Source organism: Excalfactoria chinensis, chromosome 23 (genome assembly GCF_039878825.1).
Source record: "Excalfactoria chinensis isolate bCotChi1 chromosome 23, bCotChi1.hap2, whole genome shotgun sequence".
NCBI classification, from domain to species: Eukaryota; Metazoa; Chordata; class Aves; order Galliformes; family Phasianidae; genus Excalfactoria; species Excalfactoria chinensis.
The window spans coordinates 895,371-907,311 of NC_092847.1; the positions used below are offsets into that span (position 1 = coordinate 895,371).

An 11,941-nucleotide genomic window follows, 5' to 3' on the forward strand; every position below is an offset into this window, starting at 1 on the left:
GCGGCCGCGTCCCTCCCCTCCCGCTCTGCAGCGGATTATTATTAACCCGGCCGTCCCACCGCCCCTGTTTGCAACAGCGCTGTCCCATGACCGCACCGTGACACCTTTCCGGTCACTCCGATGGCAGATCTGACAGAGCCCCACGCATGACCACGGGGTCCCCGTGAGTCAGCCCCGGTTTGGTGTCCCAAAGCAGCCCCGGAAATGGGGCCATCCCATAGGGGTGAGGGGGATGGGGGGGGCACCCCATAGCTACGGGGAGGGGGGTGCAGCCCCGTGCTCACCCCAACATCCGCCCTCTGCCTTCCCCACAGCCGCAGCACTGATGCTTATCAGCTCGCTCAGCAGCACAGACGTGGCCCCATTGGTGGTGCAGACGTGGCCCTATTGCGGAGCTGCCACCCCCAGCTCTGCCCTGACCCCATCCCCATCCCTCCATCCTGCTCAGCTCCCAGCAGAGCCATCACTGCCATCAGCTGCAATGCCACCAACACGTGGCCCGATGTCACCACTGTCACCGTTGCTGCTGCCACCGTTGTCACAGCACACAGCGGCCTTTGCGGCATCTCCCTCTTTCCGTTTCCCCATCCTGGTGTGACCAGCGCTCCCTGAGCCAACGTTTGGCCTCAAGGCAACTAATTGCTTCCAGCCCTTTGCAAAACAACAACAGGCAACAGGCAGGAAAAACCCCAAATAGACCGAGAGCGGGTTTGGTGAGCGCCGTCACACCACAGTGTGTCCCCAAAGCTGGGAGACCCGCAGCTCCATCCCCACAACGAGCTCCTCCTTGCACACTCGGAGTGTGCAAAAGCACAGCAGCTCATGCACGCGTGGATCTGAGCGCTCACATCCCTGCCCTCCCATGGGGATGAATGCATCCGTGCACCCATCCATGCTATCCACCCCATGTCACGCATGCACGCCCTGCAGCCCCCACTGCAAAAGCATCCCCTCCTGGCTGGCCTTGCTGCTGATGGAGCAACCTCACACCTCCCTGCTGCTGCCCCCGGGGGGACAGTTTGCAAAACCATGCAGGATTTCCTGCAGGAAAACTTGATTGCAGCAAGGCACGCGGCGGTCACCGTGTGTGCAACGCTGCAGGATGGGCTGTGCTTGTGTGATGGTGCTCGGGGTGTGCAAGCGGGTGTGCATGCAGGTGACTGTGCACGGGGGGGTGTGTTTGGAGGTGCCCATGTGTGTGTTTCAGCCCGCAGTTGTGTGTTGCTATGGGGGGTAATGGGGGTTGTGGGTTCTGCTGTTGAGCTGTGTGTGTGCAGGAGGGGTGTGCAAGTGTGTCTGTGTTTATGTGTGTTCCAAGGGCTGTGCGTGCACATGAGTGAGCTGCAGGGCTGCCCATGTGTGTCACAGAGCTGTGTGTGCAAACGCATGCATTGCAAGGGGTGTGCAAGCAGCTGTGTCCGTGCATGCATGTTCCAAGGCTGCGTGTGTGCATGCATGTGTGCAAGCACCAGAGCTGTGCATGCAGCTGTGTGTGTGCATATGTGTGAGTTCCAAGGGGTGTGAGTGTGCATGCAGGTGTGCAGGCTGTGTGTGTGTGCATGTCCCAGGGCCGTGCACACACACGTGTGTAAATGGGCACACTCAGAGCGTGCAAGCAGCTGCGTGTGCCCACGTGTGCGCGTGCACACGTGTGCAAGTCCCGCTGTGTCTGTGCGTCTGTTGGGGGGGGGGGGCGAGGCGCGCGTGCATGAGTGTGCACGAGCGCGTGCCCGTCCGGAGCGCGCATCTCCCGGCTGAAGGGGAGGGGGCGGTGCGTGGCGGCGTGCGCGTGAGGGGGCGGGGGGTTGGGGAAGGGAGGGGGGGTGTGTGGGAGGGTGGTCGTGGGGTGGCCGGTGGTGGGTTGATGGGGGGGGGGGGGGGGTCTCCCCGTGCCCACCGGTCGGGGCCGAGCGGAGCCGAGCGGAGCCGAGCGGGGCAGCGCCGCCGGGAGCTGGCCGCCCGCCAGCCCTGTTCTCATAAACCACATGCTGTCAGCGGCCCTATAAAGGGCAGCGCGGCGGCGACGGCGGACTCAGCCCGGCCCCGCTCCGCCGCCTTCTCCCGCACCGCCCGACCCGCTCCATCTCCGGCCCCACGGCAGCCCCCATGCCCCGCCTCGGATCCCAGGTACGCCCGCCGCCCGCCGCGCTCTCTCTCGGTGTCCCCTTCCCCCCCTTCCAGGAGCCGCTGCCACCTGCGTGTCCCCTCCGCTGTCCCCCCCAACCCCCACGGATGCGCGCACGGGGACGTGGCGCTGCGGACCCCCATCCGGCCCCGTCCCGCCGCCATATCCCGATCGCTTTCGCTTTGCCGTCCCGGTGCCGATCGTGTTCCCCGCGGTCCCGGCCCGGTTCCCGCCCCCATCCCGACGTTCTGGGGCTCCATCCTCAGCCCCGTCCGGTTCCCCGACCCGGCGGAACGAGGCTCCGTCCCCATCCCCATCCCATGGCCGTGCTCTCTCTCTATCCCCCCCCAACCCCCCCGCCCCCCCCTCCGGCGACATCTGCAGTTTCACAAGCCGGGAGCGTTTCTGGGCCGGCTCCCAGGGAAACTGCCGCCACCCATCCAGCCCCGCACACCCTGTCGGTGCCGGGATGTGGGACCCGTGGGGTCTATTGGGTCCCCTCCACGGAGGAGCCCCTCTGCCCACTGGGGGGGGGGTCTCGGGCCGCCCCGCTGCTTGTTGGGGGGCTGGGAGGGGGCTTTGGGGTGATGCCAAAGCAGCCGCGTGGAAAGAGCCCTGAGGGTGCGGGGCTGGGGTTATTGGGGGGGTGGTCTGAGGGGATGGAGAGGGTTTTGTGGGGTGGGTGGCACGGCGCCTGTCACCCATTGGGGTGGCCCAGAGCCACGCAGCTCCCACGTGTGTTGGGGAATGGGAAATTCCCTGCTGGAAGAAGCAGGATGGGCGTGGGGCGGGAGGACTGCAGCAGAGTCAACGTTGCAAAGCTGGGATTAACGAGGAAGGGGGTCTCGGGGGGGTCCGACCCCTCACCAAGCGTCGCTGTGCCCCGCTCAGGTGTCCCTGTTCCGCTGCACCCTGCTCTCGTCCCTCCTCCTCATCTGCAGCATCCATGAGACAGAGCAGAACAGCTACTGCCATCAGATCATCACCGAGACGCACCTGGACCACCTGCAGGTCCTGGTGAGTCCCCACTGTGGGTTCCGATGGGCTCCTGCCGGCCCTACAAGTTCCCCTCCTGCTCCGTGACCCAAACGGTGGCACCCAGCAGCCGGGCAGCCACGGGCACACGAGTGGCATCGTGCGTGGAGGAGCAGCTGTGGCTGTGAGCTGTGTGCGGGGAGTGGGGGGCGCTGGGGATGCGGCAGAGGGGGCCGGTGGCTGCTGCTGGTTTTTTGGGGCCGCGACGGCCGCGCAGGGGTTAAGCCGAGGAATCCGGCTGCATTCCTGAGTCCAGCTGCTTGCCTGGAAGCTGGGCTGGCAACGGGGCTGTGGGTGGGTGGCAGGCAGTGAGGGGGGCCACGGAGCCAGCCGGGCTGGGGAGATGGACGCATGCGTCCCACGGGGCGCTCGCCCTGGGGAGCCGAATCCCGGCCCCATCCCGGCCCCATCGGGCTGCTGCAGGCGCTGCCCGTGCTGGCCCTCGGCTCACCTCCGTGTAGGCATTCCAGCTGTGGATGCTGTGCAGGGAATCGGGCCACGCGGGGATTTGTGTGGCCGTGTGGATGAGTTCGGAGCAGATTAAATTTGGCCTTTTTGCAGCTTGAGGGATCCCGAGCTGAGCTCGGCTCGTAACCGCTGCGTGTAACCGCCGCGTCCGGGCTCGCGTCGCCTCTTCCTCTCGGTGCTGGGGGCTGGCAGATGCTCTGTGTGCAAGATAGGCTGGTCCTGCAGCCCCGTGCACGGGCAAGGTTTGCTTTGCAGCCCCACCGGGATCCCAAGCAGGCGCCGTGGCTTTGGGGAGGGGGGGGGTGTTTGTGAGGGGCTGGTGCAGGTTTGAATGAAAGCCACGGTTTCCCAGCTGGAGATCGCAGCCCTCTCCTCCTCCGGCGTTTGCAGAGCGGAGCAGCCGGCCCTCATTGCAGCCCCGCGGGATAATGGAGCAATTGTTTCCAGTGCTGCACGGCTCTTCTGGCAGCCCGCGCCCTCCCAGCCTGGGATGCCGGCCCGGAGGCTGCACGCCCTGGAGGAGGGTTTGGCTTTGGCGGGGCTGGTTGGGGGATTTTCCTCCTTTTGTAATGGGAAGGAGAGGTGGCAGCAGGCGCTGCTGGGTCCCTGCGAGCAGAACGGGGGGGTGCAGCCTTAAGAAGAGGAGGAGGATGGTGTGGGATGAAGCAGGAGCCCTAAGGGGGGGGGGGTTGCACACATGTGGGTCCAGGGCTGGGCAGTGACCCCACGCTCCATCCCTGCAGGCGGACACACAGATGCAGCAACCTGGCACCGTGTCCTTCAGATTCATCAGCAAGATGAGGCTGGTGAGTGACCCCTGGCTGGGCAGGGAGGGGGGTGGGATGGCTCCTGGGATGCTATGGGGTGTCCCTATGGGGTGTCCCTATGGGGTGTCCCTATGGGGTGTCCCTATGGGGTGTCCCTATGGGATGCATTTGCTGTCCCCGGGCAGGGCAGGACAGCAGTGCTCCCTCTGCCCATGCAGTATCCAGTTTCTCACTGTGGGGCTCCGTCTCCTCCCAGAATGATTCTATCTGCTATGTGAAAGCTGCCTTCCCTTTGCTGGGCACCATCCTGAACAGGACGACGTTCAAAGAGAAATCAGCCAACGCCGACAAGATGAAAACGGTGCGTAAGATGTACGAGGACATCGACGAGAACGTGGATCCCTGCATCAAGGAGGAGGATGACGAGGAGCACGAGGTACGGCGTCACCCACATGCACTGCAGGGTGGGCACCTGTGCTGTGGGCTCAGAGCTGGGTGCTGCCTGGTCCCCTCTGGGTGGGATCTGGGTTGCTGAGCTGATGCTGAGCTGATGCTGAGCTGATGCTGAGCTGATGCTGAGCTGATGCTGACCCATCCCGCAGCTCTCCGAGATGTGCTTTGAGGAGTTCACCACGTCCCCCTATGAGATGCTGGTGCTGGTGAGGCAGTTCTTCCAGGACCTCAAACAGCTGCTGCAGAATAAGGAGACCTTTGAGAAGGATTGCAGCCAGGTGTACCGCAGCGCGTGTGCGGGGCAGCAGCAGCAGCACAGCTCCCCCCCAGGTATGGCTCTGCCTCCTGCCCTGCCAGCACGGGCTCATCTGCATGGAGCAGCTTGGAGCTGCGTGTGCACGGCCCTGCACACGTGTGTGTGCTCAGCGTGCGGCCGTGTCGGGAGCTGTGTGTCTGTGTTTGGGGCTGAGAGCCTGCTGGGGGAGGGAGGGGGGTCAGAGAGGGGGATGCACCCTTGGTGGGGTGGAGAATGGGGCTGGGAGTGAGGCACCATGGGGAGAAGAAGGCGGCTCCATCCGCATGGCTGGAGGTGTCAGGCTGGGCTAAGCCACATTGCAGCCCGTGCCTCAGTTTCCCCTTAGTGCTGGTCCTGTGGAGCCAATGCCCCCGTGCTGGGTGAGGCTGAGTGCTGCCCTGTGGGCTGTCAGGGCCCGTGTTGCCATCCGTGCTTGTCTGAGTGCCACGCTGTTGTGTCTGCATGCCCGTGGAGGAGATGTCTCAGTGTTGTCTGCGCCAGGCTGTGCCTTGTCACCACTGCACCGTGGGGATGTCACACGTGTCCGGCTCCCACCAGCGATGCTGCATCGTGGATTTAACCTCACTGCCAGCTCAGGGGACCCGGTGACGGGCTTCCATTTGTCCTGTCGCCTCTGCCTTGCTGCCACGTCCAGCCCTGCCTGCTCCCTGCCTGCTCCCTGCTTCCCTCTGCTCTCCTTTTCGGGGCTTTCGCTCTCACGGGACACAGGGGGGAACCCCCCCCCAGACCTGCTGCCTGCTGGTGACCCCACGGCCGTCTCTTCTCTCTGCTTCTTTCAGGTGTGGGGACAGATCCTGACTGCAATTGCCTGTCCCCTGCCCTCCCTTCTGCCACCCAGCCCTCCCTCTCCGCCGCCACCCGTGCCGGTGGGGACGCGGCACCCGCTAGCACCAGGGTCCCTTACCGCCAGCTCGGCGGCATCCCGGCCGAGTTAGGCAGCAGTGCCCCGTCCGAGCCCCCCAGTAGCATGGAGGGTAGCTCGGGAGCCGAGGAACTGCCAGGAACCGGGCTCGGCGACGCGTCGGCGCCGTCCCCCACCATGCAGCAGACGCTTGGAGCCCTCCTGGATCCGGCCGCGAGCGCCGGCCCGAAGGCTGAGGACGCATCCATCCCATCCCACGGGATGCTGGAGGAGGGCGCCGGGACCTCCGTCCTCCCACATCGGCTCCCTTCGCCCCGAGGGATCAGCACGGCGATGCCGGCGTCGGTCCCCAGCAGCGGCTCCGCTCAGCGCCGCGGGGTCGGGCGCCGTCCCACCGAGAGTCCCGAACGGGTCACGCAGCTCCGCTTCTCCAGGATGGCTCCGCCGTTGCGGGGACGGGCCGAGGGCGGCCCCGGGGACGGGGCGAGGGCGCGAGGCTGGGGGCTGAGCCGGCTGCGGGAGCCCGAGGACGGCGGGGCCGGACCCAGCTTTGATTCGAGCTTTGTTCTGAGCGCAGAGCAGCGCAGGAAGGAGCCGCCGGCCGGTAGCGAGGGCCACCGGGAGCTCCTGGTGTACGTCACGGTGGCCAGCGTCGTGGCCGTCTTGCTGGCCGTGGGCGGGCTGCTCTTCTACAAGTATAAATCCAAGGTGAGACCCCTCCAGCCCTGCCGCACTTTCCCCGCTCATCTCCCCGTTTCCCAGCGCCGTACCCCGAGTTTAAGGGAGGGGACCCCGAGGGCCGCCCCATTGCAGGGAAGGGGGGTGATGCCGGACGGCACTGGAGGTGTTATTTGGGGCACCCCCCCACCTCCTTCTCCAGGTGAGAGCCCCCTCCCCATCCTCACCCCTCCCACCCTCCAGGTCCTACAGCGGCCGCTAGAAGAGGGGGGCTGCGATCCCGAGGAGCCAGAGATCAGGTGGGTGCCATCCCAGCGCTTGGCTGGGCAATCTGGAGACCCCCCCCCCCAAGCCTACCCCAACAGGGGGACCCCGGCCCCACGACCTGCCCTAAAACCCCCGCTGGGTTTTGCCTCGCAGGGCGCTGCAGGGAGCGGAGGGATGCTCGGAGCTGGAGACGCAGGAGCTGTGAGGTGAGGGGGGGGGGGCAGGATCGGCTCAGACCCCGATCTTTGGGGGGAGGGTCTGCCGGCTGGGCCGGGTGGGGACACGGCAGGGCTGAGCCTCGGCAGGGCGACCAGCTTGCGGTGTAGCAGCCTGTTCATTCCTAACCGCGATTTTCAGGCACGTATCGAAGTACTCCATTCAATACGGCCTTTCTATCATCCCCTCCTCCCCCTCTTTAGTTTTATTCTTCCTTTGCCTTTTTAAGTTCGAACTCCCCACCGTAACCCCATTTCCCACCCTCCTTTCTCTTTATCTCCCCAGCGCCCCCCGGCGGGATGTGACGCTGCTCGATGGGGGCGGGGGCGACGGACGGGGCAGCTCCTCGCTGAGCGCTGGACGGCCGTTGTGTGGCCTCCCCCCATACAATGACCCCCAAGCCCCGTCCCGCAGCTGGAACCCGCACAACCCACGGGTGAGGATGGAAGGACGGGGCGGTGCAGCCCTCCAGGACCCCGGACATGGGGTGGACGGCACCGAGGGGCTCCATTGGGACGGCATTGAAGCTGCGAGTGGAACATCTCCCCCCCCATCCATCCATGTTTCCCATTGCTCCTCTCTGACGCCTGGCACTGGGGGACCCCCGGCACCCTATGGGGAGGGGGGAACCCCTCCTGCATCCCACCGGTGCTGAGGACCCAAGGCCCGGCCTGCAAAGGGGAAACCCTCACACTGTGAATATTTAAGACCCGCGGTGCCGTCCCCATCCCACAATCCCAAGCTGGACTTGGGAGCTGCTCGGCTTCTCTATGGACGTGATGGATAAATGCTTTTATCCAACCAATGCACTTTGGGGATGGGGGGGGGGGGTTCCCCCCTCCTTGCAGGGTTATTGCTGCGAGCTGGTCTCGCCCCCAGACTGGATTTAGTTGCTGGAGCTCAGCGTGGCAGCGATGCTGTGGGTGCAATGAATGGCTTTGGGGTGCAAATGTACCCGGACTGCATCCCACCCCACACAGCATCCCTCCCTTATATAGCTATCATATCAAAAGAAAAACGGGACGGAACCACGCTCGGCTTTGGGGGCTGTTTTGGGAGCATTAGGGTTTTGGTTTTCTATGCGTATTTATGGACTGCCAATAAGAGGCATTACCTTGAGGGGGGGGGGGGGGGGGAGTGGGGTGCTGAGCTGGGTTGGGGCTGGAGCTGGCTCAGCACATGGAAAGGGGGGGGGATCAATGTGGGGGGGGGGGGGCAGCTTTTGGGGCTCTTTCTGCCTCTTGTTGTCTCCTTTTTTGTTTTTGTACAGTGAAATGGTGAAATATTTTATACAAAGTCATTTAAAGAAGGTCTATTTAAGGAAAAAAAGAATAGAAAACAGCTTGTATATTTAATGTTTTATTAATAAAGATGGACGTGCAGCACTGCGCTGTGGGAGCTGCCACGGTTTGGGGCTGGGGGAGGCACTCGGTCCCATAGCAGACATGGGGCTGATGGGAGGGCAGCCCTCCAGCCCTGTTGTCCCGTTTCGGTCCTGTTGGGGGCCGTCCCTCTCCCTCCTCCTATGGGAAAGGCTGGGGGGAGGATGGTGTGTTAACCGCCCTGTCCACCTCTGGCCCCGAGCTGGGGCTGATCCAAGCAGCGATGCTCAGAGCTGCAGGGAGCCCCTCAGCTCCCCCCAACCCCCCCCTTCAACGTGCAGGGTGAGCTCTGGGTATGGCCGGAGCTGGGATCAGGGGTCACACTGATCCTGTTTTCCTGTTGATACATCCAGGAGTTCATGGTCACCGGGATGCAGCCGGCCTTCCTGCCACCCCCATCCCCACACTGCGAACGGGGGTGCAGGGCTGGACACCCCTCCCGACCCCACAGTGCATGCAGGAGGAGGCGAAGCAGCTGCTAAAAGCAAACACACTTGAGGCTCACTTCCTGCAAGCACTTCACTTGGAGAGGCAGAGCAGCACGAGGCATTTCCTTCTCTCCCCCCCCCTCAATCCCAGACCCCCATCCCTCCATCTCCCTCTGTGCAAATCCAGTTCCATGGGGGAAGGGTTGGGGGGGGGATCACTGGGATATGGGAGTTCTTCAAAGCCTCCTGCACTGTGATTGATGGGCATGCATGGGGTTTGCAGCTCAGGGGGGTTGCAGGATGAACCCCATGTTGCTCGCTGTGGGGGGAGCCCTATATGGGCCCTTTGGGGCCGTGTTTGCTGACAAACAGGATTCCTCGAGGGCAGCTGACTCAGCCCAGCCCTTCCTCTCTCTCCTCTGCAGCAGTCGGGGGTTTCCCAGGTCCACATCCCCTTCCCAAGGAAGTGGGACCTATATATATCCGTCCGGATCTGGGCCATAGTGATTATGGTCGCTGTGTGTGTGGGGGGGTGATTGGGGTCAGAGGCTGTTTGGGTTGTTCTGAAGGGGATGAGCAGAGCTTGGGAGCTGTGTGTGTGTGGGGGGGGCTGGGGGCAGCGAGTCCCTGCTGCAGCTTTGGAACTGAATGAGGGCTGTGGGGCAGCGGTGATGGAGAAGAGGCCATGGGGAGGGGGGAGGAAGTGGGGGGGGGGGGAGAAGGCACGTGGAGGAGATTTAGGGGGCAAAACTGACAGTTGTGGGAGCCCTAAGGGTGAGTTGGGGGGCAAAACCTCAGAGCCCACTTTTGGGAACCTTAATGGGGGGGATGGAGCCAATCCTATCCCTCCTAAAGGAGAGCCCCCAGGAGGGATTTTTACACCTTCAAAGCAGGTGAGGTGCTCAGATGGGGCTGAAAACCCAAAGTCTATAGGGGGAGGGGGGGGGGAGGGATGAAGCATCAGCACTGGGGTGGCTGTGGATGGGGCACCGTTGGACCACAGCCCTCCCTATGGGGCAGCACGGACCACAGCCCTCCCTATGGGGCAGCACGGCCGCAGACTGCTGACGGGGCAGCGCCGTCCCGGAAAGCACCGCGGGGCCGCGGTTCCCCACTGGGGGCCATCGGGACAGCACGGACCGATCCCGGCCACCCTGATGAGATGGAGGGTTGTGTCGAGTAAGGACCGGCCCGGGCCCGATCTGTGGTCAGACAGAGCAGTTTTGGTTAAAGGGAAAAGTATCATCTGCAATGCTGCAATGCTGCAACGCTGCTGGCTCCGTGGGCTGGAGTGGGGACGAGCAATGAGGGGAGGCACACGCATGTGCCCCTATTGCTGGGTCTGGGGGGGGAGTAAGGGTGGGAAATGGGGATCCCATGGGGGAAAGCGAAGCCCCTCAGCGCTGTGTGGATGGATGGACAGATGGACAGCAGGGCAGGGTGAGCCACAGTGCCCACAGGGCAGGATGTGGCCCTTGGGTGCACCATGGGGGGGTGAGCTGGGGGTGCTGACCCTCCCTGTGCATTACACCCCATCCCAGCCCCTCCCCACCACCATGAATGCTTCTTTCTTCTGTCTGGCTGCCCCGTTCCCCATCCAGCCTATATCTGTGCTCGGTGCTGCCCCGACCCAGTGCAGAACAGTGAGCTCAGCCCTCCGTGAGGTTGGAAGGGAGGTGGGTGGGGGTGATAATTCTCTGTGTCCCTTCCAACCCAAGCCATTCCATGCCTCTGTTTCTGTTTATTGATGATGGAATCAGATAATCATGGGGTTAACCTTCTTTATCTATTTATTTATGTATTTATTGCCACTCTACTCCATGTCCCCCCCATCCCCATCCCCATCCCCATCTCCTTCTCCACCTCCACCTCCATCCCCACCCCCATCCCCATCCCCATCCCCATCCCATCCCATCCCATCCCATCCCATCCCATCCCCATCCCATCCCATCCCCATCCCATCCCATCCCATCCCATCTCCATCTCCATCCCCATCCCCATCCCATCCCCATCCCATCCCATCCCATCCCATCCCCATCTCCATCCCCATCCCCATCCCATCCCATCCCATCCCATCCCATCCCATCCCATCCCATCCCATCCCATCCCATCCCATCCCATCCCCATCCCATCCCCATCCCCATCCCATCCCAATCCATCCCATCCCATCCCATCCCATCCCATCCCATCCCATCCCATCCCATCCCATCCCATCCCATCCCATCCCATCCCCATCCCATCCCCATCCCCATCCCATCCCATCCCATCCCATCCCATCCCATCCCATCCCATCCCATCCCATCCCATCCCCATCCCATCCCCATCCCCATCCCATCCCAATCCATCCCATCCCATCCCATCCCATCCCATCCCATCCCATCCCATCCCATCCCATCCCATCCCATCCCATCCCCATCCCCATCCCATCCCAATCCATCCCATCCCAATCCATCCCATCCCATCCCATCCCATCCCATCCCATCCCATCCCATCCCATCCCATCCCATCCCATCCCCATCCCATCCCCATCCCCATCCCATCCCAATCCATCCCATCCCATCCCATCCCATCCCATCCCATCCCATCCCATCCCCATCTCCATCCCCATCCCCATCCCATCCCATCCCATCCCATCCCATCCCATCCCATCCCATCCCATCCCCATCCCCATCCCATCCCATCCCATCCCATCCCCATCCCATCCCATCCCATCCCATCCCATCCCATCCCATCCCATCCCATCCCATCCCACCCCATCCCATCCCATCCCACCCCACCCCACCCCATCCCATCCCACCCCACCCCACCCCATCCCATCCCATCCCATCCCATCCCCATCCCATCCCATCCCATCCCACCCCGTCCCGTCCCGTCCCGTCCCGTCCCATCCCATCCCATCCCATCCCATCCCATCCCATCCCCATCCCATCCCATCCCATCCCAT

General features: G+C 63.5%; 1 protein-coding gene across 1 annotated transcript; it reads left to right on the forward strand.

Moving 5' to 3' along the window:
• The first annotated feature begins 1,879 nt into the window (after window positions 1-1,879).
• CSF1 (colony stimulating factor 1) lies at window positions 1,880-7,098 on the forward strand. Its single transcript, XM_072356353.1, has 8 exons — window positions 1,880-2,127; window positions 3,017-3,142; window positions 4,372-4,434; window positions 4,652-4,831; window positions 4,998-5,178; window positions 5,944-6,734; window positions 6,948-7,007; window positions 7,057-7,098. The coding sequence occupies exons 1-8, from the start codon at window positions 2,107-2,109 to the stop codon at window positions 7,096-7,098; spliced, it is 1,464 nt and encodes a 487-aa protein (XP_072212454.1). The 5' UTR covers window positions 1,880-2,106.
• Window positions 7,099-11,941: the final 4,843 nt, after the last annotated feature.

What these genes read in the sequence shown, in the direction of transcription:
- CSF1 (XM_072356353.1), top strand. Translation starts at nt 2,107, where the DNA reads ATGCCCCGCCTCGGATCCCAG. An exon ending in TGGACCACCTGCAGGTCCTG is followed by an intron (nt 3,143 to 4,371) that starts GTGAGTCCCCAC and finishes CCATCCCTGCAG; the next exon opens with GCGGACACACAGATGCAGCA. An exon ending in AGGAGCCAGAGATCAGGTGG is followed by an intron (nt 7,008 to 7,056) that starts GTGCCATCCCAG and finishes CCCCCCCCCAAG; the next exon opens with CCTACCCCAACAGGGGGACC.